The sequence below is a fragment of the Chaetura pelagica genome, unplaced genomic scaffold, assembly GCF_000747805.2.
Source record: "Chaetura pelagica isolate M959 unplaced genomic scaffold, ChaPel_1.0 scaffold453, whole genome shotgun sequence".
In the NCBI taxonomy this organism is placed as follows: domain Eukaryota; kingdom Metazoa; phylum Chordata; class Aves; order Apodiformes; family Apodidae; genus Chaetura; species Chaetura pelagica.
Genome location: NW_009952879.1, coordinates 269926 through 297381, shown reverse-complemented (window position 1 = coordinate 297381; position 27456 = coordinate 269926). Strand labels below are relative to the sequence as shown.

Genomic DNA, 27456 nt, shown 5'->3' with positions numbered 1-27456 from the left:
AGTGGAGGGGACCCTGCTCCAGCTCTTTCCTCTGCTGCAGAGGATTTGAACACGCTTGTCAGGAAGGTTTGCTAGGAACAGGCTATTCTGGGATGAGGACAGGATTAGGAGAAAAATGAGTTGGAGGAGACACGGGCTCAATGTAAAAACAAAGCTGCGCTGAAAAAAACCTGGTTCTCCTTTAAGCTGCGGTCTGGAAAGTGATATGGAAGCCTTGCTTGCTTGTCATGTTTGTGAACACTTTAAAGAAGAGGTACCATCCATTTTGGATGGTTTTGTCACAATTCAAATTCATGTCTCTGTATTTTAGAAGTCCAATTTTATTAGCACATATTTGAAGATGTAACACCTTTATGTGCACACAGAAGTTGTTGAGAGCTGTGCAAACAGCCTGCTCATTAGGACACAGAAATGCTTAAGAAGAACCACTAAGTTGATGTTTTCTTACTCGCTGTAGCTGTTGTCTCTGTCTCCTAATTAACCTCTTTTCAGCAAATGAACAAATCCAGAGCAGGGCTGTTATATGTAACAAACATTTTACAGCTGTCAGAGATGCTCAAGTCAGCTAGAAGCCTGGGACCAGAATGCCTCATGGCAGCACTACCTCAGTGGGCTTTGGGGCTTGTGTCAGGATGGCCTGTGCTTCGAGCCTCCTGCTGAGTCCGCAGGCTTTACATGAGGTTCTCCTGTATAGTGTGTGATGGGACGTGGTCAGTTGTACACGTGTGTCCATGCCAACCTAAAGGGCTGTCCCCCTCTGCTCTGCCTGCAGGTCCCTGGATGGCCGGCTGCAGGTGTCTCACCGAAAGGGGCTTCCCCATGTGATCTACTGCCGGCTCTGGCGGTGGCCGGACCTTCATAGCCACCATGAGCTGCGGGCCATGGAGATGTGCGAGTACGCCTTCAACATGAAGAAGGATGAAGTTTGTGTGAATCCTTACCATTACCAAAGAGTGGAGACCCCAGGTACTACTGCTGGCCCTCTGTGCAGGCACCTCCGCTGTCAGTACCGGCACAAGGGATTTATAAGTGCATTTGAAAATTGAATAAAGCAGTAGGCATAGGGGTTTAAAACCTAAGTGTGTCTATTATTGATGGTGATCTGTTGCTGTGTGCAGTAGAATAATTTATGAATCTGCACTCAGGGGGGAAATACCGTTTTAAATGGGTAAAATCCAAGTTGAGCAGGTTGCATTGTTGCCACATTCCTAATGCGGCATCATGTGCATGTAAACAGCTCACTCACTGCACAGATACAAGTATCAACTATAGCAGAGTTCTGTGCTTCCCTAACTGTTGCTATTAGATTATGGGTACACTTACTGTTAAGTTGAAGTGGATCTAAGATTAGCTCCCAACACAACAGAACTTCCTGTTCTGAAGTCTCCTCCTGCCTCTGAAAGAGACTTTCATCTGGAGCTGCTGATAGTTCTGCTGCGTGTCAGTACAAATTCGCAGAACCAGTCTGGGTGTTTATGCTAATCCTACCTTGCTGTTCCATTTGATGTGAAATGTATTCCTTTGGAATCATGGGGTATAGCTTCCCTGGAATGTTTTTTAAAGAAGACCTGTTTCTTTGCCTTAGCAGGGGCAGACAGACCAGGTGTGCTCAGAGGAGCACGTATCCCATCCCTAGCTGAGATGTCTTAAGAACAGCATCTTTCACTGTTGCTGTTATTTCAGAAGCAAGTATCAAATTGTGTCCCTTAATTAGCAACTTTGGTGCTGCATGTGTTCAAGGGTGTTACTCCAAACTGGTTTCTCTTCATTTTCTAGGGTTTCAGTCACTTTCTTTTAAAGCTGTTCTGCTTTGCCTTGTTCCCTTCCCATTCGTGCAGTGTTACCTCCAGTGCTGGTGCCTCGGCACACGGAGATCCCAGCCGAGTTCCCGCCGTTGGACGACTACAGTCACTCTATCCCAGAGAACACTAACTTCCCAGCAGGCATCGAGCCACAGAGCAACTACATTCCAGGTACTGTCTCTTCCGTACAGCAAGGGAGGGAAAAGGGCCATATTGCACAGTGACTGGTGGCTCTGTATGCCAAGCTGGATGACTGGAAACTCTTCCCATCGTTACTGTGAAGCTAAGGAGTGGGAGCCTGGGCAAAAATAGATGAAAGCTGTAAGTGTAGACACAAAACAAGGATGTTTCTAGTTTTGTTGTCTTTAAACTGACCTCTTCCCTTCTGTAGTACGTACTCAGTTTATTGTGAAATGGAAAGCTGAATGTTCTCTTAGCAAGTTTAGATTTGAATGAAACTCAGCCATTTTAATTTGAGTAAAAGTGTCTGTATTTCTGATGGAATTGAGCTCTTCTATTTATGTATCTCTTTTACAAGCAATTTACACCTTATTTGCATGGACAAGCTATGCAGCTGCACACCAGGAGAGGCAAAATATGTGGACAGAAAACTGTCTGCATGGCTTGAAGTTTTATGGGACTGAAAATCCAGATTTTTTTTGTTTCCCCCTCCTCTATTATTCACAAATATGCTATGACTGTCATCCTGGTTATGCCAGCTCCTCTTTTCAGCAGCTTGAGAAGAAAAGTAATAAAAAAGAAATTTAGCTCCTTGTGAATACATGTTTTTGGTGCAATGACAGTATGATCATTTTATGCTTCTAGAAACACCTCCTCCAGGCTATTTGAGTGAGGATGGAGAAACTAGTGACCACCAGATGAACCCCAGCATGGATGCAGGTAAGTCAACTTTTGCCATTTGCTGCAGCTTTCTAGGTCATATAGGAGACTCTTTTACAATTTTTTCTTTAAGGCACTGAAGATCAGATGGTGGTTTGAGGTATTATATCCCTGTAGGAGTGCAAATGTAGTCTCATGTCTCATATAAAGCACAGGGCTGTATGTTTTAATTGCTGCTGATGAAAGGTACAGTATGTTCCTTTTCTCCCCAACATCCATCACAAGACACTATTGAGCAGGATCCTGAAACAGTGGGGATGACAGCTTGTATTGTATTTGAGTCCATGCATCTGGATGCACATGGAAATGTTCTCATTTTTCCAGAGGCATTTTTTTTTATAATTTTCTTGTTTACATACTGAAATATCCAGTCTTAACTATATTAGAAATAACCACTAGGCCATTTGTTTTTAAATAGGAGTATCATTTAGTGGATATATCCCAAAGAAAGTTGAAAGTCTGCATTCCACTGCTAAGAAAACAAGTAACCAGGTTTAGAATGAGCAGCCACTTGAAAATTAAACATGCAGATCTCATCTTTCTGGGAATAACTGTTAAAGGCATCTTGTTGATCTGAGTGGTGTCACTGCTTGTAAGAGCCACTGATTCAGATTCTGAATGTATAAAACTTATGCTTGGAAAGCAAAAACACATCCTTGGTTAGAAGGGCTGGTGCTTTACAAGAGGGGCATGCAAATACATGGCACATCTATTAAGACAGACATGCAGAACCTAATTAGTTCAAATACTGCACACAGATATTTTGGTTTCTGTGCATGTCTTCAGCCATGGAGCACATGTGGGTTCCTAAAAGAGGGTTGGATAATTTTCAGTCTGTCCCTGCATTTACACAGATGGAGGAAGGCAGTGTGGGCTGGTCTGTCTACATCAAACATAAGCCTACTGACACAATCCATTTTAGTGCATACAGTTATTGGTAATGTGGTTGGCACGTGGAATGGATGCATGGCTTTTTGGAAAGTGGACTGGAATAGGATTGGCCTGGAAGATGCTGAAAATACCCAATTTATGTTCAAATATCCCTTCCTTCAGGTGGCATGGACTTCCCTCTTCCAAGGAAGAGGGAAGTCCATGGATGAAAAGTCCTTGGAGGAGAAGAAAAAATGGACTGTACCACCTGTCTGCATCTATGTAGAACCCAGAGACTGTGGAAGTTGCTCTGGACCTCCAAATGCAGATATTTGAAAATATATGCACAGGATTTGTGGGCCAAATTGAAATTAATTGGGACAAAATTCTGACAGTTGCCTGGTCAGATCTGTCCAGCTTGATCCAATACTTGGTTGTCCCAAACCAGTAGGATTTGTTGATATAAAGTGATATGTGTTCAACTGTTATGAGAAAGTTTTGTGCCTAGCAAGGTCAAATCAAGCTCTTAAATGCCCAGCTACCTGGGTATGTAGCTGTCATGATGATACCTGGAGGTTTGATAATTGCAGATGAGAGTAAAGCAGCCAGCTGCATGCTCAGGTATGAAAACGAATGGGTCAAACTCAAGTGAGTGCATTATGAAGCTGCTTAGCAATATTGCAGATGTAGCAAGTTGATAAAAGTTAACAGCATTTGGAAGCTCAGGTAGAGAGTAATCAACATCAGAGAATGTCAGAGAATTGCTGGTGTCACAAAATGAGGCTGAGGTGAGAAGTGGGTTATGCCTTCAACAAGCCTGGGCAGCACTGGAGCCTTTGTGCAAGTGTTTTTCCTTGTGCAGATGCCATACTAATCATTATAATGTCTTGATTTTCAGGTTCTCCAAACTTATCACCAAACCCTATGTCTCCAGCACACAATAATCTGGGTAAGCATGTGATCTTGAGAACTGGGTGTAATTACAGTCAAGGTAGTGACATTTTAATGATGATATTTCTTGAGGTTGTGTGCTTTTGATGAGGTTGGGATCACTGTCCATGTTCCTTTCCACTAATCCTCCTTACCATGATAACAAGAGTTCATAGTGATGCTAAACAAAGGAAAGAAATCTGAACTTACATCAGAGAGTTAAAAAACCCCTAGAAATGTTGGCAGAAAGGTACCTGAAAGGGTGACTGAAGGACTACAGCAAAAATGCACTTGTTTAATGACATGAGTTTGCAAGGAATAGGTCTGTTTTGCTGGTGGGTTTGTGTTGTTATATTTTTAAAGGACACAGGTTGAGATTAAATTTAGTCTCCTTGAAAGTTACTTTGTGAAACTGCAGTGCTTACTGATCTCTTTTAGAAGATACCAGTGCACCTTGCACTATTTTTTAAATATTTATTAACTTGGTTTTACATTGATTAGAGAGCAAGTGCTGTTACCCACATTTTGTGGGCAGGGGGCTGAGGTCCAGGCCTGCCTGCACCACTTCCTCAGCTCAGGCAATCTCCTGCTCAGCTGAAGGGCAGCAAAGGCAAACCCAGCTCCCCAGCAGGACATGTGCAGTTACACAGAGGGGCTTTGGCTGGTGGTGCCTGGGGGCTCCTAACATAAGTACAAGTGCTGGGATGGTGTCAGACCACAGGGTGAGGGGTCAGGCCATCCCAAAACTGCTTAGGATTAAAGCAAACTGGAGCCCTTACGTCCCAGTGCCCCAAACCACTGGGACAACTGGTGGGCCAGGTATGTAAGCTGTTAGAGTGTGATATTGAGCATGAACTGAGCAAAGTGGAGGAGGCTAGTGGGTTGGTGTGTGGTTGGAGAGTCCAAATTAATGGAGAGTGCAGGAATGTTAGTATATGGAAACGTGCAGATGTCACAGACAACCTCACTTGAACCTCAGAGGTTTGTGAGGTCTTGTGCTTGAACAAGCCTGGAGGAACATTGTAGGTGAGGTGCACAAACCACAGACACACTGTGGGATTTTTCTGACCAACCAGCCAGTTGGTTTTCTTCAAGCAAATTCAAGTTCTGCTGCAATCTTGAGTTATTTTCTCCCCACCTAACTCTAAACTGGGCACCAGGAAGATGTTCCAGACCTAAGTGTTCTACCAGACCCCGGTTATCACTGATTCAGTCCATAACCTGTAGACAGTAAATAGGAGGAAAACTGAAGAAGGAGGAGTAGCAGTTGAACAGGACCTTCACATTTGAGATACTGTTACAGGGTTTTGTGGCTATCTCTGAACCTCTGTTATCTTCTCAAAGGATTCTGCTCTTTATTTTCATACCTACAGACATAGAAGGTCTGATTTTCATCACTTTGAGCTCTTAACCTATTTGAAATGGCTCTCAAGGGTTTGTCATAAAAAGCACTCCTAGCTCTGGTTAGCTGCAGGATCAGTTCTCTGAGTGTTCATTAAGCCAGCAGACAGAGCCCACTTGAGATTACTCTTGAATAACCATAGCTCTAAAGTTTACATATGCTTTTAATCCTGGCACAGGGTACTTTGACACTGCTCCAAATTTTGTCAGTCATTGGCTGACTTGTGGATATCTTGGGGCTGTTGAAGGGGGGATTTCTTTTCTCCTCTTTTTTTTTTTTCTTTTACTTTTTTTTAAATTAAAAGTATTTTGCCACAGTGCCACTAAATTTTTATGTGCTTTAACTGTTAAAGCCTAAGAAGAAAATATAGAGCTGACTTATTTTTATTTACTTTTTTTTTTGTTTGAACCCATTCTGCTCACTGTGCTGCCCAGGAGTTAATGAGAATTTCTAGCATTTATTTTTTCAACATAAAAATAGTGAAATACATGTAACAAGACCAACCTGGCAAGTTGATTGGGGCATCTGCCTCACATAAGGAAGAAAGGAGTTTCTAGGAAAGAGGCCCCAGCCCATATCCTTTCTGACGAGGACACTGGTTATTAGCAGATGCTGCTCAACTGAGGGGCCTGTCAGATGTCTAATGTACTGACTGGTGACAAAAGCTAAGTGGGAGCAGGTGAAGCTGGTTAACCACAAGGAATCTCTTTGGAGTCTAAGGAGCAGACATCAGAAAAGCATTTTAACTTACCGACATTAAAAGATACCTTTCAGTTTTGCAAGCCAAATATTTATTGCTCTTAGGCAAGAACGTCCACAAACTAAGAACTTCTTGTCTCTCTTAGAAATTTTATTGTATATTTTTGCATGTGAGGAAACTACAGAATAATAAATGGAATGGCACGTAGCTTCACAGCTCTGAAAGCTGCCAGATGGCAAAATTGTGTCATCATCTGTGCCTGGTGGATGACATACCTTCAAGTAATGAGTGCTTATGGCACTGTAGGTGAAAAAACCTTCAGCCTGATGATCCCTGCAGCCCAGAAAGGGGTTACCCAGGTCTTGGGAGCAGAACAGCTCAGCTTGGAAGGTTCTCTCTCCTTTAAGTTAGTTGGTAGCTGGTGGCCTGCAGTGCTCCTGTTCTTGCTGTGCTATATAATTCTGTGGATAAGCAGAACACTCCAGGGTCTAGGGCTGTACTTTGATCTGCAGAGGTTTAATCAGGCTTTCTCTGGGTGTTTGTTAGGAAAATAGAATAGAAATTTAGAAAACATGACAGTGCGAAATGAGGAAAACCATCAGCAAGCTCTAAAGAGCAGCAGAACGTGGTGAGGTTTTGCAGTTCTGCCGCTGAGAAAATAATTTTACAGTACTGCTGTTTATTTGATCAGAACTACCTGAAGCTTTCAAGACAGTTTACTTTGTGTAAGCTGAACTTTGGACTTAAATCCCATGGCCCTATTCCAGAGAATTACAAAGGCAATAAACTAACATGAGGCAAAGCATGAGGACAATAGAAGCAAGGTTTGTTTGTTGTGTAATGTATGGATTTCAACATGAAGGGAGTAATAGGGGGTTGGAGGAGCTCAGGGAATTTCACCTTTCCATTCGAAGGCATGAAAGTGTTGCAAGGTTAGTTATTAGGATTTTGGTTTTTTTCTCGTTTCAGCTTGTGTGTTTGATTTGGTGGGATTCTAGTTTTGGTCCAAGCTTTCAGTTGTCAAATTTTTAGTTGTCAAACATAAGCTTTAAATGGAAGTTCTAGGTCTCAACTCATCTCTTCCGTATTACTGGAAAACCATCTGGAGAAAATAGAGAAAAGACCCAAAATGAAGGGAGAGTTGCCAGCATTATGTGGACGTGGGGAATGAAGTCTGGGAGCTGGGCTGGCCCAGGGCCAGGCCTGTGGTTGGTGTGTATTGTTGTGTGGGGAGAGGCAGCCCTGGGAGGGCAGGAAACCCATTGTCAGGGGCTGCTCCTCAAAGGATTTGACGCAAAAGCTGCCAGTGAAAGAAGCACATACCCCATGGTCAGATCCATCAGGAACATAACCCTCTGCTACTCTGTGTTGAAATTCCGTTGCCCAAAGCAGTGAGAAGATAGTCCTTCTCACTGCCCAGGGGGTGGGGGAGTGTGCGGGGCACTCCTGCTTGTCTGTACCTTTCTGAGGAGGGAGTTAATACAGCTGGGTAACGTGTGTCAGCAACTTCTGAGATAACTGTGTATCAAACACATTAACTGAAACCTAGGATAACAGCCCCTCTTATGCTTGGAGCACACATGGCAGAGTCTGCCCAGCAGCCAACAGATACTTTGTCCTCCACAGCTGAACAGATAGGACTTTGATCTTGTGGGACAGATACAATTCGGGTAGAAGGATCCCAGTACTCAGGGGCACTTGGGAAAGCAAAGCCACAGTGAGTCAAGGCTGAAATGGTACTGAGAGAATTCAGGCAGGATTTGCTTGTGATTAATGCTTTGTGTTTTAGTTGATTGTGTACTCCCTCAGGATCCTTTGGCTTTAGCAGAGTTACTTTCTCTTACTTCTCCCCAGACAGTAAATCCATCAACTGAAAATGAATATTCAGGACAGCTCTAACACAAGACGTAACTCACCCATCCCATAACAGCTTAAGCTGGAGCTCAAGACCACAAATCACAGGAGAAAGCAGCACCATGAAAAGCTTGGGTGCATTTTTTTAGAGACAAGTTTTTCTTCAAAATAGGATTTGTTGGTTTGTGTCTTTCCTCAAGTGGCAAATAAACCAGAAATAAATTTTCCGTCCATCCTTCAGCAGGGAATCCACAGTTCCCTTGAGTCGCAACCAAGCGGAGGTGGTTTCTGGAGGAAGGGACCACAAAACTAGAGAGACCAAGACGGGCTTCAGTGTTTTTCTAACTTGAGCAGCACCAATCTGAGGACATTACTCTAAGGATCAACAACAGTTGGTTTGATTTCTCTGGCGCTGAGCAGCCTTTCCATTAGAAAGGCACTTGCTGTGGAATAAAAGCAGAGTCATGTGGAACCACAGTCTGTTTTCTTAACATGGGTGACACACCTTAAGGGACTGATTAGTGTTGGTATTTGCTGGATCTCTCTGTTAATTGCACTGGAGCATGTGAAGCCCAGAGTCAGATGCAATGTGTACAGATCACTGCCTTGGGCCACAGCTGCTGGTTGATGACATGGAGCTGGAACTGGAGAAATGTGTCTGATGTGGCAGTGTCCAGTCACAGTAAAAGTCAAAGTAAACTTGTCTGACTCCTGAATGTGTTCAGCCTCCTCTGGTGATTCTTACTACTTACCAGATCTCTTAAATTGATGTAGCAACCTTTTTTCTCTTGAGCTGCCTTCTGTTAGCTTTTGCTTGGAGCATTATGTCCTTTTCCCTAAGAGGAAGATAAGCTTTTCCTTTTGTGGGTGTAGTGTGGAGGAGAGCAGGAACATCGAGCTTTGCTTTTGGTAGAGCATTTTTCTTTCAGATGATGTAATTAAGGAAAGAGGGAGACTGTGAAAGAAGCTGGGAATGGGTATAAACTCCAAAATTCACAGACTTTGAAGATCTGTTAAGGATTACAGAGTTCCCCAGATGCAATTTTATTCAATTTTTTATTTGCTGTCAGCAAAGCTTGTAACAAAGCAGAAACCAAAGTGTTTTTTTCTGATTATTAGCTACTTTGGAAACTCATACAATAATGGAGAGGAAACCAGGTCGTCTTTTGGCTGAAGCCAAGCTGCTCCAACCTGCTTCTAAAGATTTCAGAGTAACAGCAGGTACCAGATGAGAAATGACTCCCAAGTCTCTGTAGAGACACTCTCTTCAGCATGAGAGGAGGCTGGGATGGTAAAAACCTGTCCTTGATTTCTTGAGGAGCTGATCTCTTAAGCCCCAGATTCACTTAAGCCTTGCAGGAGCAGCAGATGGCAAAAGACTATGGAAAAAGCTGGATTTTGCTCCTCAGTGTTAACTCTTTGGCCAGATGGGAAGTTGCTCTGTTCAGCTTTTAAGCATCATTTGAATGGGGATGAAGTGATAAATTGGGGGGAGGACTAGAGGGAATTCTTCTCTTGCTTTTATTTCTTGCACTGAACGTGGGGAACAGAGCACTTACCAATTCCCTCAGCCTGCTTCCCACTTCCTCTGCTGGCAGATTCTTGGCTTGCAGCAGGACTGGGCACCATTGAGTGCAGCATTGCCAAGAACCTTTGACTTGAGCCTTCTTCTGCTGACATCTCATTGGCTTCAGTGGGAGCAGATAAATCATCCAGTGCCATTTCAATGTTCAACCTTTCACGTGTATGAAGTATTGTCTTCCTGAGCCTGCCTCAGTCTGCTCGTGAACCTCAGTCCTTTCCCTTTGGTCCACGGGCTGAGGCAAACCATAACCCCAGTGAAGGAGATGTGCCAACATCTCCTGGGGAAAAGGATGTTCTTTTGACACTTGAGATCAAGTGCACTGGAAGAAAGTTTTCAATCACTATGATGCCAGTATCACGTGCCGTTTGGTGTGTGTTGCAGGCAACTCTGCTGGTTTCATCAGTGCCAGGAAGAGTCAGTAGGAACACAGGTTGGGCTTGCTGGCTGCCTGGTGTAGGTGCCTCAGGGTTCTGGGGACCTGAGGTGCTGAGTGTCTTGCAGTCTGCCCTTTCTAAGCCTTTCTCTTCCTTTTCTCCCCACTCCCAAATGCACCTTTTTATGGTACTGGCTACCCTCCTTACCTAAGCTAACTTTAGTGTTTAAGTTTTCCTTCAGAATGAAAGTGGTTAAGTGGCACCCCACTTGCTTGGTGACTAATATCTTTGACTGTTGGTGGTTGTTCCTGAGGCCAAAAGCCTCAGGAGTGATGTCACTTTCTAGCTGCAGTCCATGAAGATCTGTCAGGTCATTAAGGTTTGGTGGTTAAAGTGATTGAAGGAATGAAGCAGAACTTCCAAAGGGTCCTTTTTTTTTTTTCCCTTCTCCCCTTGCCCTCCTGAGGGCCAGTGATTCATTCTGCTTTTCCTTTGGTGCAGACCTGCAGCCTGTCACCTACTGCGAGCCAGCCTTCTGGTGCTCCATATCCTACTACGAGCTCAACCAGCGAGTGGGAGAGACTTTCCACGCCTCTCAGCCCTCCATGACCGTGGATGGCTTCACTGACCCCTCTAATTCAGAACGTTTCTGCCTTGGTTTACTGTCCAACGTCAACAGAAACGCGGCAGTGGAACTCACCAGACGACACATTGGTAATTTCTGTTTCCTTGTTTCAGTGTCTTTCAAGGTGGAAGGTGGGGACCTGCATGCAGTGCTTTGTGTTTGGCCAGTCGGTGTGCAGCTGGGTCACTTGTAGGACACTGCAATGTCTGAATATCCATGGTGGTTGAGCAGGCTAATCTTCCTTACAGGAACACTGACTGTATTTTTTCATCATGCCCTGAGGAGCACTAACATTTCTGCATGCAATAAAGACAGCATTTAAACATTTAAATGCACTCTTCTGTATTTGGGTGGATACTAGTGATAAACTTGAGTATTCCTTTTCCCTCCTGCACTATTTTGTTTTCTAACCTACTGTTCTTTTATAAATGGAACTTACTTCCTTGATTTTCATCTCAATTTCCACTTTTCCTGCTTGTACCCAAAGTAACGTTTGATTTTGTTTTCAGTTAAACTTGTGCTAAATAGATTATCCCAGATTTATGCTATTTTAATAGAAGGAAGAATTGCTTATGTTTTGCTGTATTATCTGTTGACTCCTATAAAAAATGAACCTGCTTTTTGTCCAGATTTTGCTCCCTTTTATACCTTTTCCCAAGCAGTAAACTTTCATACAGGAAAATCTTTCCTCACTGGTTTCTCATATAATTTCTAGCACCAAATGAACCCAAATCCTAAAAAACCCACCAACATTCAGAAACTAGTCTCTAAATGCAGCAGGCTCCTAATGGAGGGATGAAAGTGAGATGCTCAACTAGGAATGCAAGAGCACAGCAAGTGTTTCTTTGAGCAACAGAGATGTCTTCCTGAAATGCGTTTCTTTATTAACTGAGATTTTAATGGTTTGTGTAAACACCTGTGGGAAATATGTGTTTGTTATCTGTATAAATACATATACATTGTATACAATGTAATCTGAAGCAAAAGGCAATGATTTGAAAATGTTTTATCATTTCATTCCAAATAATTAAGTAAATAAACAGTTGTGTCCAGCTGGGATGACTTTCAGAGAAGGTTGAAAACCAGGTGTTAACTGATAGAACATTCACATGGAAGGCATCAGAGACAGGGATGTTTGGAGGTTTGAGGTGACACATTTATGCCATCCAGGCTGCGATTGACAGTGGGGGCTGGAGGGTGCAGTTCTGCCTTCACAAACAGTTCCTCTTGCCTTCCTCAGCTTCACCCGCTCGCAGGGCACGTGCGGCGCTTCCTGCCAGGAGTCCCCACAGCCATTTGCTGTGCTTTACCTGCTGTTTGAGAGCTGGCTAAGGCAGAGGTTGTCTCTGTCTCCACCAGCTCATCTTGCAGGTTTTGCAGCTGGCTGCTCTGAGCTAAAGCAGAGCTGTGCTGTGTTTCCTAGGGAGAGGAGTGAGGCTGTACTACATCGGGGGCGAGGTGTTTGCCGAGTGCCTCAGCGACAGCGCCATTTTCGTCCAGTCTCCCAACTGCAACCAGCGCTACGGCTGGCACCCAGCAACTGTCTGCAAGATCCCCCCAGGTAAGGAGGAGTGTCCAAGCTGTGCTCCCACACAGGCTTCAGCCTTTGTCAGAGGGACTCGTGGTGGAAAGTGAGCACTTTGTCAAGGTAGGCATGGATTTGCTGACCTCTGCTCTTGACGGTAATCAGAAGCTTGAACTCTGTTATAAGTAACTGGGACTGTTTAGTCTAGAGAAGAAAAGAGTGAGAGGGCATCTTCTTATGTCTATAAATATCTGAAGGGGGAATGTCAAGAGGAAGGGGCCAGTTTCTTTTCAGTTGTGCCCTGTGATAGGAAAAGGGGCTGTGGATGCAAACTAGAGCACAGGAAGTTCCACCTCAACACGAGGAAGAACTTAATTACTGTGGGGGTGACAGAGCCCTGGGACAGGCTGCCCAGAGAGGTTGTGAAGTGACCTGCCCTAGGTGGTCCTGCTCTGGCAGGGGATTGGACTTGATGGTCTCCAGAGCTCCCTTCTAACAATCTCTGATTCTGTGTAACTTGACAACTCAAGCAGGTCATTTTTATAGCATAAATGATGAAGAAAGCTACTGCGTGTCCTCCAACCATTTTGTGCACTGTATTAATGCAAATAGGAAGAGACAGAACTTCAGGATCTATGCAGAACTAAGCACAGAATCTCTACTTGTTCCATGCAGTGTTTCATTTATTGTGTTGTAATTTATGTGATAGGCCTCTTTATAATTGCATTTGTACTTTTAAGTAAAAGAATATAAGGTAATCATTTTTTCTTAATTTAGATTCACCCATGATAGATATAAATTTTTACTTTCTTTCTGTTCTGTAGTAAAACTTTCCCTTTCTCTTTGTCAATTAGTTTGATTCAAGGGAAGTTGCATTTCCACATACCTTGTTCTGGTTACAGCAAATGTTTGTCTTAAGAAAGCTGAAAGATTACAGGAGAATTTATTGCATGTTTCTAGGAAGAAAATACCTTTTTTCTTAGATACATGCAAAAAGAGCTGGGATAAGAGGGTGCCATTTGAAAGGGAAATTAGCCAGTGAGCAATATTTTTTACAGTTAGATGTATGTATATATTTTTTTAAAAACACCTTTTTCTGTTTAGAAATATTTGAACAAAGATTGTGTTTCTTTTGAGAAGAGATCCATGTACTCCAAGCTCTGCCCCATCTTAATGGGTTTCCTTTCTCACATGCTTAGGAAGCAGCTGCCAGTGTTGCAAACATGACTTAATGCTCCAGCCACATTACAAGAGTCCACCCTGGCTGGAGTCAACATCTGAAGACATAAACAACCCACATTTCCTCTGTAGATTCATCTGAGGCAGATTTTTTGGACTCCAGCTTTCCTCACGTTTGCCAGTCTTTGGCTGCCTTCTCAGACTCATCTTCAAATCCTTACTGGGTTTCCAGCAGTTTCTTCATTCCCATGTTGACAAGATCAAGTTGTACCCACTCCTCCCAGGCACAGTTGTGGAGAGACCTGTTCCCATCCAGTCCTGAAGGCTGAACAGCTTGGCAGCCTGATCCCCATCAAGTGTTTTTGCTTCCCCTGCCATAGCTCCTTCCCTATGGCCAGCCTTGCCCTGATGCTCTCACCTTTCCTATTTCTCTCCTGAGACTGTGACCTGCCTGACACAGCTTCCCTTCAAACTCCCTGCTAGACCCACAGCTCTTGGGCTGTGCTTCTTGATGGGCACAAAACTGGGCAGTTGTTTCTGCAGCTGCTGAGCATTTGGTGACACTTTGCTGCAGGCATTTGGACCCCAGGGCAGATGACAGTGTGAGTCCAGCCCAAGGGAGCAGGCTCAGAGTGATTGCACAAAAACACAACTCATTGCAGTCCAAATGGTTGTTTTTCAGACTTGGCCCATATGTGATTCCAAGTGAGCATCCCTGGTGTGCCAGGTTTGAGAGTGTCACTTGTTTCTGGTTATCTGGGAGAAGCAAGCATGGCAGCACTTTTTTTGACAGTTATGTAGGTATTTATTTATTTAAACAATTAAGAATGTTGTTATTGTTCACCTGTAGAACCAAAAAGCAGTTGGATATGTGGTTCTCAGTCTTGTAGCTGGGACTAAACATCGGGGAAAACTCCAGTTTTAAAGGAAAATCCTTTGGTGCATGGGAGTGACACTGAAGAGGTGATGATGGCAGGAGCAGCTCTGCTGCCAGCCTTGTTGACCCTGGTGCTTTCTGGCTTGCTGCAGCAGTTGTACTTCAGAACTTCCTCATTCCTTCTGCCAACAGACACCATGTAAATCCAACACAGGGAGTTCCTGTTTTCAGCCTGTGCATTCCTTTCTTTCAGGCCCCTTAGCAATTGCTGTTGTTAAGTGTTCTGGTCATATTTAGGCTTTTAAATTACAATATGAGGGAAATTATTGTAAAGGCAGTAGGAGGAGCTTCCACAGGAGGATCCCAAGTCTGGTCTCATAGATAGCCATCTGCTGCGTGGGCACCAGCATCCAGCCTTCCCTGGCCTGTAACGTGGGTTTCTTCCTTTCCAGCATCTGAGCTGTGGAAACGTGGTAACCATGATTCCGTTTTCTGAGATGCTGTGCCTAAACAATCTGTGTTCAGCATTGCATGGGCTGAGGAGATGGGAAAGCAGCCCTGAGTTTCTTCCCATCCTCAGAAAGAAACATATTTCTTCATCTCGTTAAGCTAATGCCTTCTCTTGTCATGTTCTCTTGTTCACAGGATGTAACTTGAAGATCTTTAACAACCAGGAATTCGCTGCTCTCCTGGCTCAGTCTGTGAACCAGGGCTTTGAAGCTGTCTATCAGCTGACCAGGATGTGCACCATTCGGATGAGCTTTGTCAAGGGATGGGGAGCAGAATACAGGTCAGGCCTTCTGAAGGACCCGTGCTGTGCTGGCTGTTGCCACTCGTGTGTTTGTGCAGGGCAGTGCTCTGCAAAGCTGCTCTACTCAGCTTTGGAGATGGGGGGGGAATTAGCACAGTCTGTCTCTAGGAATGCAGAGAGGTTGTAAGTGTTGGGAATGTGTTGGTCTCCTCTCTTATTTTTCCCATCCTATTTGTGTAAAACATACATCATGTGATATACATGGAAGAAAACATGTATTTGGTCACCGTGTTGTATGAACTGGGAACTTTACCTGAAGCCCAGCATATAAATCCAGAGGGCCTTTTTTAGGAACCATTACATTATTTTTTTTTCCTTAAAATTAGATACATATTTGATAGTTGGAATGTCTTATGACTACAAGGTAAGAATGTCTTATGCCATCAGGGTAAGATCAGTGGGAAGACTTTCTAATAGATACAGGTTGGGTTTGATGCCTCTTTTACCAGGGACTAATGGAATTAAAATAAAAGCAGATTGGCTTGAAATTTTATGTTTGGAAGAACTGCTGGAGTTGCTGCAAAGCTATGGTTTCATCTCCTCATCCTTAGTGCTTGTCACTTAAATGGCTTAAATGTGACCAGATTTCAGTGGGAGAAACAAGGTTGCTGTTTTTCCCAGTGAATATGGAAGATAGAAATGAGATGCAGTAGGGTCTGATGTTTGGGATTGATGCTCTGGTTATTATGGCAACACAAGGACAGTGCAGACAGTGTGAGGGTGGGTGACTGCACAGCCTGTGCTGCATCACCCAGCAAATGGCCCAAGCAGCCAAGGGACTGCAACCAGGGAGCAGTAGTTACAGGCAGGGGAGACGAAACCCGTTGGAAAATGAATGTCGTTTCATGAGAGAGAAAGCTGCCCAGGATTTAAGCCAAATGTGATTTTGAAATACTTTACTTGACTGCGTGTACCCTTGAAATCTGTGGCCTGATGTGAAAGTGTGGGGCAGCCCCTGCCTCCCAGAGCCCCAGGGCTCTGCCTGTGCTCCCCTCCAGCAGCCGGGGGAGATGCCATCAGATCAGCTGGAGCCTGGGCCCTGCACGTTACTCTCCTGCCTTCTTCATTTCTCCAGATGTTTGGAGTCCATTTTGTTTTGAAATTGTCCTGCACCCAGGCCAGAGCATTTCAGCCCTGGCTCACAGCCATGGCTCCTAATGAAATCCAGATGAGCATGACTTACGGAAAGTCAACTATCTCATTAGAGTGTTGTAGGCAGTGAAACCCGAGACTGCCCGCGCCCCGGCTGCTCTGCTGCTCCTTCATTTCCTTGCCACAAAACACTCCATCTGATTGCCTTTGTCAGAGCACGTTTATTTATTGAACTGATTCATATATGAAAACGTTGCTGTGGGAGCTGCATCCAGAGCACTGTTCCAGACATTCCTGGTTCAGCTGCTTAGCCCTTTGAGCAGTCTAATTGGTGGGGTGTTTAGTGCTGTTGTGTGCCAGGGATTCGGTGGGGAGAAGGGGGGAGAAGCCAATTGCATAAGCAGCCAGAGATACAGAGGTTCTCGGAGGCTGGGGGAGCAAGCTGAAGGCATGGAGAGCTGTGAGGGTTTGTCTTTCTGACAGGCTGGAGCTGATGTGCTGCTTCTCCAGGTGGGAAGGCAGAATGGAGTTTGCTGTGCTAGATTAGCAGAGGGCAGAAGTGCAGCAGCCCCACGGACTGTGGGTTTGTGTCCAGTGCTGCCCAGACTGCTCCGTGCTACCAGGTTTCAGGCAGCAGAGGAATGCTCCCTATTTAGCTAAAGCAGACTTAATTTTTTCCTGGGACGTTTGTTTGTTTCACTGAAGCTGACAGAGTGAGAGGTGCTCTGCTCTCCCTGCTCTGCAGTCCTCCTGCCCAAGCAGCCCTGAGACAGCCCTTAACACAAAACACTTCCCCCCAGTCACTGTGTAGGACCAGCCCTGCTCCTGGGGCACGGGAGGCCCTGCTGCCCCCAGCAGGCACAGCCCAGCTGGGAATGGGTGGGGTGCTGCAGGGAGCTGCTGCCATGCTCAGCTCGAAGGATGAGAGACACAGATTCATCAAATAAACAAGTTAGAGCCCTCAGCCAAAGCCTTGCAGAGCTGTGCCCTGGGATCTTGTTCCTCCACCCAGCTGTGGAGGGGCAGGGATGGTGGTGGGAGTGCAGGGCAGCCTCCCAGAGCAGAGGGTCCCATTTTCAGCAGTGGTTTCTCCCTAGGCCCTGCAGACTTTGGCTTCTCCCTCCCGCAAACAGATTCCAAGGGCAGCTTCTGTGGGAAATGAGGGTGTAAACCAAGGCTGTTTCCAGGCTATTTCTCTCTCTTCATAATCCTCCTCCTCCACAGCAGCTGTCCCTGCCTCTGCCTGGAACAAGACTCCTGCCATCCCTTGGCAGAGGAGGGAGAGCCCCTTTCCCTGTGCCTTGGCCTCCCTTCCCTTCCTTTCTTCTCTTCCTGCTTTTCTATCTGGAGACACTCCGTGGGTTCTGGCCTCAGGGAGAATAGCAGAGGGGGAAGGTGCTTTGTAGCAGGGGAGGATAAAAGCATGATGAGTGCTGACCCAGTGAGGCATCCCCCTCTGCTCTCTGGCTGCCACCAACTCTTGAAGGATTTTAAAGCACGTGGTTTCACACCCCGATTCTGCTTTTCTGACAGGTTTTGCCACTTTTTGCACCCTGCAGAATTGCTCCTTCTTTTGAGGCAACTGATCAAATGCATCCCTGCCCATGCAGGGAGGTTAGAACTAACTGATCTTTTCAGGTCCCTTCCAACCCAAAGCATTTGCTGTGATTCCGCAATGCTATGCGTAGTGTAGGCTCCAAACCCTCAGCCCACCTTCCCAAGCTGTGTGACAAGGATACTCAGAGGCAGCTCTGGCTGCACAAGGAGGGAGTCTGAATGGCTGACCAGTGATCTCCCTCCACTGCTTCCCCATTCTGCTAAAACCTAAAGGTATCACAAAAAGACAATGTCTTGGTCTTGTACACAGAGAAATGTAACATATTTGGTAAACCCCTTATGCTGCTGTTTAATTAGTAGAGGCAAGGTCTGCAAAATCAAACAAGAATTTTGCTGCAACACCTTCCTTTCTCTTCAGGGAATTGGATGCTGCCTGTTTTCAGGAATCTAAGTAGTAAATAGGTTATATACTGAGTTGCTCCTTTGGAATAATAAGAAATGTAAAGAGAAAAGGTAGGGTTTTTAAAAGGAGCTGGCAACATAGGCCAGAAGCTTGTTACAGAGGGGAGAGACATTCCTTTGGCCCCACATGCAAGACTATTGTCTAAGCAGGAAAGAATGCTTCAGTAGCTGTAAAACCTTTTCACATTTGTAAAGTTTTGTAAGTCACATTGATGTTCTTTTTTTCCCCTCTCCCCCCACCCCCTTTCCTCCCCGCAGGCGTCAGACTGTGACCAGCACTCCCTGCTGGATCGAACTGCACCTCAACGGCCCCTTGCAGTGGCTGGACAAGGTCCTCACACAGATGGGCTCCCCCAGTATTCGTTGCTCCAGTGTCTCCTAAGGAAACCTCTCCTGAGGGTGGGGGGGGGTTGAACAAAGACTCTGGAAAATGGAATTGGCTTATCCCTTAGGAAAAAGCATAGTTCATAGGCAACTAATCCCTGGTTACTGAAGCGATGAAGAAAAAAAATATCTAAAAAAACCTCAACGTGGGTTTTCTTTGTTTTGGTTTTAAACTCAAGACCCATTTAAGCCACTTCCAGTGAAGCTGTTGGCACTTTGGTTACAATGCTACGGGCCACTGCAGTTTGAATTTGAAGCTGAAGTTGATGATGATAGTAAAACCAACCCTGGACTTGGTCTCAGTGGAGAGAAGCCAGAGCTGTGCCTGCCTGGTGCTCCGAGCTGCTGGGAGCACCCAGGAGCTGGGAGGGAACTGGTCCTTGGCCTCACACAGCTCCAGGCTCCTGCCCTGCAGTCCCTCTGGAAAGCCCAACGCTGTGAGACTTCGGGATGACTCTTGCTCATGGGGCACCTGCCTGATCCACACCTGCCCTCCCCAGGAGTGCAGCAGGAGGGAGAAAAGCATTTAAAGCACAGATAGGAACTAATTCTCCCAGGAATATTTCCAAAAGGAAGGAATTTGCCATGCTGGACTACGAACAAGGAGGTAGAGTCCTGCTTTCCATGTGTGAGGGATGCAGCTGATGGTCTCAGACTGGACTGACATGAAGCAAAAGGTCCAACTTCAGGCTTCTCCTGATCTTGCTGCAGCCACTTCTGGCTTGAGCTGCTCACGGAGAGACACTGGTCACTGGGGGGCTGTGGCTGGGGACTTGAAGCCTTGGTTATTGTCTCTTTGCATCAGCTACAGAAGGTTTGTCTTCTGTTTTCTCAGTATGTGGGATGGTGTCTGCCACCTGGGAAGGGGCTCAGTGAATTCCATGTCCAGGGCTGCCCTAGGGATGAACAGGCTGTGCTGCCATTTTCAGAATATGCAATTTAACAAATTCTCATCCCATGCTGTCATGTGTGACTGAACCAAGACATCTCAGACACAAAACCCCTGTTTAAAGCTTAGCTCATTAAAATGCTCTGAGATGTGGTTTTGCCTGGAGAAATTGGGAGAGTGTGTATTTACTTGTATTATAAAATGTTCACTTTAAATATACATGCTCCAGACTGTTTAATATTTTTTTTTTCCCTGCAGCAACTGTCATGGCAAACAACTTCCACAACTGGAAAAAACCCTTAGCACTTGTTTTTATGGTTCAAATTTGCCAAATAAGCCTCATAACTTCGTCAGTGCTATCCAATTATCTGCTTCTTTATATCTTGTGCTGTCATGTGCATTTGTGCCAAAATGTTAGAAGGGGAAGGGAGAAAATGATCATCACTTTCCTATGGAAATATTTTCTTTTTTTTCATATACAAAAGAGATACAAGCTCAGGGCAGACCAGACTTAGGATGGTTTGTGTTCAGGCTTTAGTCCTGCAGATCTTTGTTCTCCCCGATGCAAAGTGAGTGGCTCCTCTGAGGTCAGTAGTTCTCCTGCCTTCTGTCTCTCCAAACCTTCTGGGTCAAGGTTAGCAGAGCCCTGGTCCCATCATGGGGCACCAACTGGTAACAGCATTTCAAACGCTCACAGTAATTTCCAGAGGCTTTTCCATTGTGCCTGTTCCTTTGAGACCTCTGGTTATCAACCCCACCAACAAACCAACACTTTTGGACCTGAGGCATCAGCAAGACAGGGCACAAGGTGCCCCTGGGTTGGTGGACACAGGAACAGATGATCCAAGAGGATCACTGCTGGTTTATATCAGGCAAATTAAGGGCTGCTTTAGAAGTTTTCTTCCAGAAGCAAGAAATTGTAGATGAAATTTAAATTCCAGGGAAGATTTTCAGGGATGGGTGTGCTCCTGAGGATACAGGCATTTTGGAATATCCTCTTGCAGAATTTTGACTGGAGCTTTCACTGTGCAGAAGCTTGTATCATAGCATTGCAGGTTTTCTAGGAGCTGTTTAGTTTAATTTTTGCAACATGTCTGACTAGTTAAATCTCTGCACACACTTGTGCAGTAAGAGCATTTGTATAACTCAGCTTTTCTAGCCACTGACAAAGCAGGTCTGTCCCTGGGGTTGGTTTGGCATGTATTTCAGAGACAGGTTTCTAACATAGTTGCAAACAAAGTTATCCTGACTTTTGTGGAAGTATGAGTTGCTGTTGTAGAGAGAGAGGGGGGAAAAAACAACGCCAGGTTTCCTCCCTTAGTGTCTTTAAGTCATATTTGCTTAATTTAGTGAACAAACTGTTTTCATTGTCCACATATTTGTGGAGGAGGTTGGACTCTGGTGCCTTAAGAATCAGCAACAGAAATGGCATCTTAAATTCCAATGTCAGAGTTCATTTCAGGTATTGGTGTGGCAGGGACCTGGCTTGACCCAGAGGGTACAACCCTGACTTTAATATCAACTTGCACACAGAATGGCCAGACTAAGAACTGGATCTGGATTTCTGCTGGGAACCAGATTTATATCTTGTGCTTGCTAAGGGATCATGGATTGTGAGCTGTTGTTAACAGGGGCCTCTGAAACTCAGGCTCCAGGTCATGCATGAAAACTTTGGTTCATCTCACCTCACCATCCCTTAAGTAAAAGGACTTCAAATGGAAAACACAAGCTGGTCCAGCAGCACAGTTAGATACAGTTGAGATTATCTCCACTGAAGTATTAATTTCCTCTCCTCCCCTTTGTTTGCCTTCTCACTAACTCATAAAACCTTTCTGGTTTCTGTAGCTGCCTTCTCACATCAAAGTCCCCTGCCCTGTGACACTGGGAAGATGGAGGTGGGGAAGGGCTGTGACCCCAGGGCCCTCAGGGCTGTTTCCTGGGCTGCTGTACAGGTGAGCACTCTTCCCTGTCAGCTCTGCCACCTGCTCAGCTGCCACTCACCTGGACACTACAGAAAGGGGGCAGGGTGGCTGGAGGCAGCTGTGCCCCAGGGCTGCCCCTGCCTGCTTCTGCTCTCCTCTGAAGTTTGACTGAAGTAGCTTTGATATGTAGCACCAATGTTTGCAAGCACCCGTGCCCAGCTGCTGTGACATACCTGTGCTGGAATATCTTCTCATGTCCTGGGAGGCTTGGCTGGTTTGGCCAGGATTTCATACATTTTTGTTACTAGTAGAGAGTCACTAGCAGGAACTTTGACTCTTTTTATTTGGTGTAGCCATACACAAGTGCCTGGCTGCTGGCAGATGATATTGATGGCCTTGTGGTTTAAAATGACTGTGGTGATTTTTTTTTTTTTTTAATTATTATTATTAATGTATTGAACTGAATTGCAGTTCGTATTTTGTGTTGAGCTTGTCTAGAGATGTGATCCAGTGCTGCCCATTTGATTTAATCACCAGGAATCACCATGTGGATGTACAAAGATGGAGAAACCTGACAGTAACACATTTCCCCAAAAGCTGTGGCTCCCCATTTGTGCCATGAAAAGGCTCAGGGTAACATCTGAGAAAAGAGGAGAACAAATTAATTTCCTCCCCCCTTAAGGACCAGCAGTTGGAACCATGCAGAGGGCTCCTTTGCAGGGTGAAGAACATTCAGGACATCGGTGCCTTGTGCTGTTTCCTAACTGGAAAAGCACAAGGAGCAAGAAGAAGGCAGCTCAGTGAAGGACTTCAGCCATTTCACACAACATCTGTCAGCCTTCCTAGTTCTCTAAGGTACTGGATAGGTAGGAGGAATGGAATTCCACAAATAAGCTGGTAAGCTAGACTGAGCAATAGTCACTATTTAGTAGCTGATGGAGCAGTATGGTTAAGAAATTCAATATATGTTTTTTATTATGTACATGCTTTGTATTTATGTTGTCTTTCTGGAATATTTAGATGAATCAAATATTTAATTTTGACCAGAAAGGACAATTAAGGATTCAGAGTTATTAAATCTTATCTTCCTTTCTGGGGATTGCTAGAAGTCAGGCAGTTACTGATGTGAGGAGAGACTCTTCTCAGAGCTGAGCAGCAAACCCTGGCCAATCAAACCCCACAAGGGCTTGTGCAGCAGGAGCCTTTCCCTGCGTTGCTGTTTGATGCTTTTAGCAGCACCTCACGTTCCCAGTTGTTGTGCTCTTCAGGTCTTTTCAGATTTATGAGGCTTTAAAAAGACAATATCCTCTCCTTCCATAAATGTTTTGGTTTGTCTTGCGTTTCCTCCGGGCTGTGGATACTGGAGGGGTCTGCACCAGTCTCTGCTGCTGAGATGCATCTGGTTCCCTCTCCCAGGGGAGGCAGCTGCTTTCCTCACACTCGACTGAACTGTTCCCCCTTTGATAGACAAGGATGAGCATGTTTGCATTAGTGTTTAGATGTTTCTTAACCTGAGATTGTATGTTAGATGTCACCTCCCTGCGTTAGCTTGTTAAGCATGATCCATTATTTTGTTACTAAGGGCTGTGCTGTGTATGCCTCTTTCATATGTGAAACTGTAAGTTCTATTTTTGACAATTTAATAAACTTTGATTTGAAAACTAAGGCTCATGAGAAAATAAGGATATTGTAAACAGGTATTTAAGGACACAACCTGAAAGCATCTGGAGTTTTGAAACCCCAGGTAACTCAGAGACATCAGCACCTTCAGGTGTGTATGAAGGTTGGTCCCAGTAACTCTCACAGGATCTCAGTTACAGGTAAGATCTTCATTCTTTGTCCAATTTGGGCAGTTTTGTTCAAGAATTTAAAACCAGATATAAACATAACTTTAAAATTGCAACTAATTCTTTTAACTAGGAGGCTTTAGAGCACTGTGCCCAACATTAATTATTGTCAAATTGCTGGAAAAGTCAGATGGGGCTAAACATTCACTGCATGCCCAGCACACTGAACTGTGGCTGCACTTGCACCCCGTGGCTGTGGATCAGGGACCTCCATCATCAGGAGTGTTGGAGCAGCAATGGAGTATTTACTGCTCTCTCCTCAGTGTCCTGTCATGTGGCAGCCCCTAAGACACCTTTGGTCTTTCCATGTTGAGGAATTGTGTCTTAAGTCCTGTGCTGAAGTAACTTTTTTCAGGCTGTCAGTTGTTCACTCCTGCAGGAAAGAGGGAGGCATATGGAGGGACATCCATGTGTCCCTAGTGCCCTGGTGATGAGGTGTTAATGCTCTTGGAATGGCACGTGTCCTGGTCTAGCTCAGGAGCCTTCATCCAACCCGTGTGTCACCTTACTGGAAACCAGGACTACACTGCTTCATCAGGTATGGGATGATGGTTGGAAGAGACTACTGGAGGTCTCCAGTCCAACCTCATGCTTTATCCCAGACTGTTGCCAACACCAGATCAGGTCAGCTGGGCTTTTGTCCAGCTAAGTCTTGAAGAAAAATCTTAGAGCTCAAGAGACTCTATCCACCTCCTCCCCAGAGAAGCTATTCCATGGCTGCATTGTGTTCCTTGTGGTGAAGTTTTCCAGTCTTAAATCCCAGGCAGCATTTTTGGCTTTTGCCCCTCGTTGGAACGGGTTTCTCGAGTCCAAGGTCTCTCTTGGTGCTGCTGCTGCTGCTCCAGCAAAAGGCAGGAGTCAGCTCAGGTGCTGTGCTGGTGAGGGGGACAAAACCCATCCGTGCTGGTGTGCAGCTGGGCTGGGAGGGCACTGCAAACAACAGGACCCAGCCAAGGCATGAGCTATGAGCTCATGCTGAGACCTCCCAACGTTCCTCCTAGGGTTTCACTGAAAGGCAGATTTTAATTTTATTTTTTTTTTGTTGTTTTTCCTGCCTCAGGATTTACGAGAACACTTTTTCCACTCGGTTTTCCAACAATGTGGTAATAAAAGGGTCTCGTCCAGGTTTTGTGCTGGGGTTGCCAGAACTGCAGTGGGAGGCAGTAAATCAGCTCTGGGCCACGAGTTCTGCTCCTTGTCACCTGAAATGTATTGGGGATTTCAGTGTCACAGCCTTCTCACCTGCACATGGGAAGCTGAGGCAAAACACAGGTTGCAGCAGGAAAAACCTCAAAGCTTCAGCTAAAAAAAAAAAGAAATAGAATGAACCAACATTTATTGGAGGTTTCCCTGACTTTACCCTTGAAATTGGAGGTTCTGTACAGAAGGCTTTTTGTTATTTTTTGGTGTTGGTTTGTTTTTGCTATAATTTACTAATTATGGGGGGTTAGGGCAAAGACTCCACAAGTCCCAAACACCAGGGGAGGAAAGCATTTTAGTTTGAGAGACACGTTTCTGGTGCTGTGCACAAGTGACACGTTCTCCTTTTCATAATCAATGGAACACAACATTTCTGCAGCCTTCAGCTGGCACTGGAAGTGGAATCTGTGGCATCCATGGAGATGGTCTCTTTAATTTCACACTGGGTTTATTGTATTTATAAGGTCCTAACAAACAGTTGAATCACAAAAAGAAATGCAAACTGAACAGGGCTTAGGCACAGCAGCTGTACAGACCATCTGACACAGGTAACAAGATGAGCAGGGTAGGAACTGATGGAGCCTTGGCAGCTCAGCTGGCTGCAGTGTTTTCCTGAGGTTCAGGGATCATTGTCCCACAGCAAGCACTGGAATTGCCATTTCTTCACTTCTGTTCAGTTTGAAGGTCTTTGGAGCATTTGCTGGAACCCTTTTTTAGGTGCTCTTTGCCAGTGTAGATTGAATCACTTTCCTTTGAACTTTTTTGCACAGACCACTGCCAGAAACTGACACTTCCCATCTTCACTGAAGCATCCCCAGAATTTCCTTCAGAATTGTGCCTTAAAATTAATTTACTGTGGATGTAGATGCTCCTGTGACCACCTTTACGGAGAAGCTGCTACATCCAGCCATAGCACATTAAGGTCACTGCAGAGCTGTTCCTGTTCAGCACTGGAGAACAAGTGCCAGGGAAAGAACCAGATTCCGAACTGTCACAAGGTGCAAAACCAAAGACTTCTCACTGTCTACACCAGGAGCTGTCCTTCTTTCCAGGATGTATTTCCTGTAATACAAGCATTTTTCTCCTATTTGCAGCAGGCTGGAGAAATGTGTTTCCCCACTGGTTAATCCTGGTTCCCAGGATAAGGCACCATTTGTGGGAATTAAGCTGCTGCTGCTTTGTAAAAAGGCAGGAAAGAACTTGATTTTAATTTGTTTAATTTCATTACATTTGGATCAACTGTCACACGACTATCATGTCTAAATAAAATGCTTCATAAAGATATTTAAGTGCATGATGCTTTTCACTTTATGCCTTTAGTCCACTCTGCACTTTGCCATTTATGGCTGTTTCACAACAAATATTTAGAAAGGGAAAAAATTTTTCAGCTACCAAGAAGCAAACATGGAAAACTGTTCCCTACTTGGAAGGAACCAAGTTCTTTATCACAGCTCATTGTGCTGGTGAAAAAGGGGAAGAGAAAGACAAGGGATGGCAAAGTCATGGCAAGCCCAGCAGCTTCTCCATCGATAGGAGGAGGTGGCCCCAAGTGTGGCTCCTTTTCTTCTTAAAAACAGGTATTTTATTATGATGGAGCTGCTGCTCGGTCTTTGTATGAGAAATGCTTTTCAAACTAGCACCAAAGCTTCAGTTCCATCTCTTAACACTGCAGTTTTTACCCAGGAAATGGTTTACAGCACCCCAAGCAGCCCAATAGTTCAGCTTCATCTTAATGGAAGAGGCGATGCACGTCAAGAACCTCTGTGAAAGTGCTCTCAGAATTTAAAGTTGTCAAATAACATATGGAAAGCCACTGTCTCCAGACTCATGACATTTATTGACACAAAAAAACCCCAGACATTGGAAATGTTAATTTCAAATTTCTAAGTAAGGCTGCTTAACAGGGCCTGTTTTCAGATTGATAAGGAAATGCTCTGGGGGAAACACACGTGGGGCACCTGTGGCCACAGCAGATCAGGGACAGGATGAGAGGAGAGGGCCACAAGTTGTGTTAGGGGAGGGTTAAGTTGGATCTGGGGAACAATTCCTTCCCCAAAGGGCTGTCAGGCCCTGGCCCAGGCTGCCCAGGGCAGTGGTGCAGTCCCCATCCCTGGAGGGATTTCAAAGCCCTGTAGATGTGCTGAGGGACATGGGGCAGTGGTGGCCTTGGCAGGGCTGGGGGAACAATCAGAATGGATGATCTTCAAGGCCTTTCCCAACCAAAACAATTTGCTAGTTCAATTATTTGCCTTCTCTCCTTCACCAGCCTGTTCCTTCTTGCCTTCCTAGTGCCTTGCATGTTTACACTCTCCAGAGTCTGCCTGTGCTGCCTGTGCAGGAGATAACAAGACACCAAACCTAAGGACAAAGGAATTTTTTTTTCTATACCTTAATTCCATGAAGCAGGAGTTTGAAACTTGCCCTCTGGTGCCTTCTCATGAACACACAGGAGGACAAGTCTGTACCAAATGCACCAGGTGGCAGGGTGGGGGTTTTTTTGACGTTGTAGCTTTTCCCTTTGCTTAGGACAGAATCCACCAGCAGAAGGTCTGGGTGTTCTGCTGGGCCTCAGAGGAAGGACTTCACCCCTGGAACAGCAGCACAATCCGTCTTGCATTTAATTCCAAATTTAGTTTCTAACAGAAGCCCAAAGGAGTGTGGCACAAAAC

At 45.0% G+C, this 27456-nt stretch overlaps 1 protein-coding gene across 1 annotated transcript in view; it reads left to right on the top strand.

Annotated features, from left to right (window-relative positions):
• Positions 1-18927, top strand: part of SMAD3 (SMAD family member 3) — a 78619-nt gene extending 59692 nt beyond the window's left edge. Inside the window, exons 3-10 of the mRNA XM_009995281.1 lie at positions 773-966; positions 1839-1973; positions 2628-2702; positions 4471-4521; positions 10919-11131; positions 12466-12603; positions 15269-15413; positions 18804-18927. Of these exons, the coding sequence (XP_009993583.1) occupies positions 773-966; positions 1839-1973; positions 2628-2702; positions 4471-4521; positions 10919-11131; positions 12466-12603; positions 15269-15413; positions 18804-18927 (1075 nt within the window). The remainder of the gene's footprint in view (positions 1-772; positions 967-1838; positions 1974-2627; positions 2703-4470; positions 4522-10918; positions 11132-12465; positions 12604-15268; positions 15414-18803) is intronic.
• The last annotated feature ends 8529 nt before the right edge of the window (positions 18928-27456 follow it).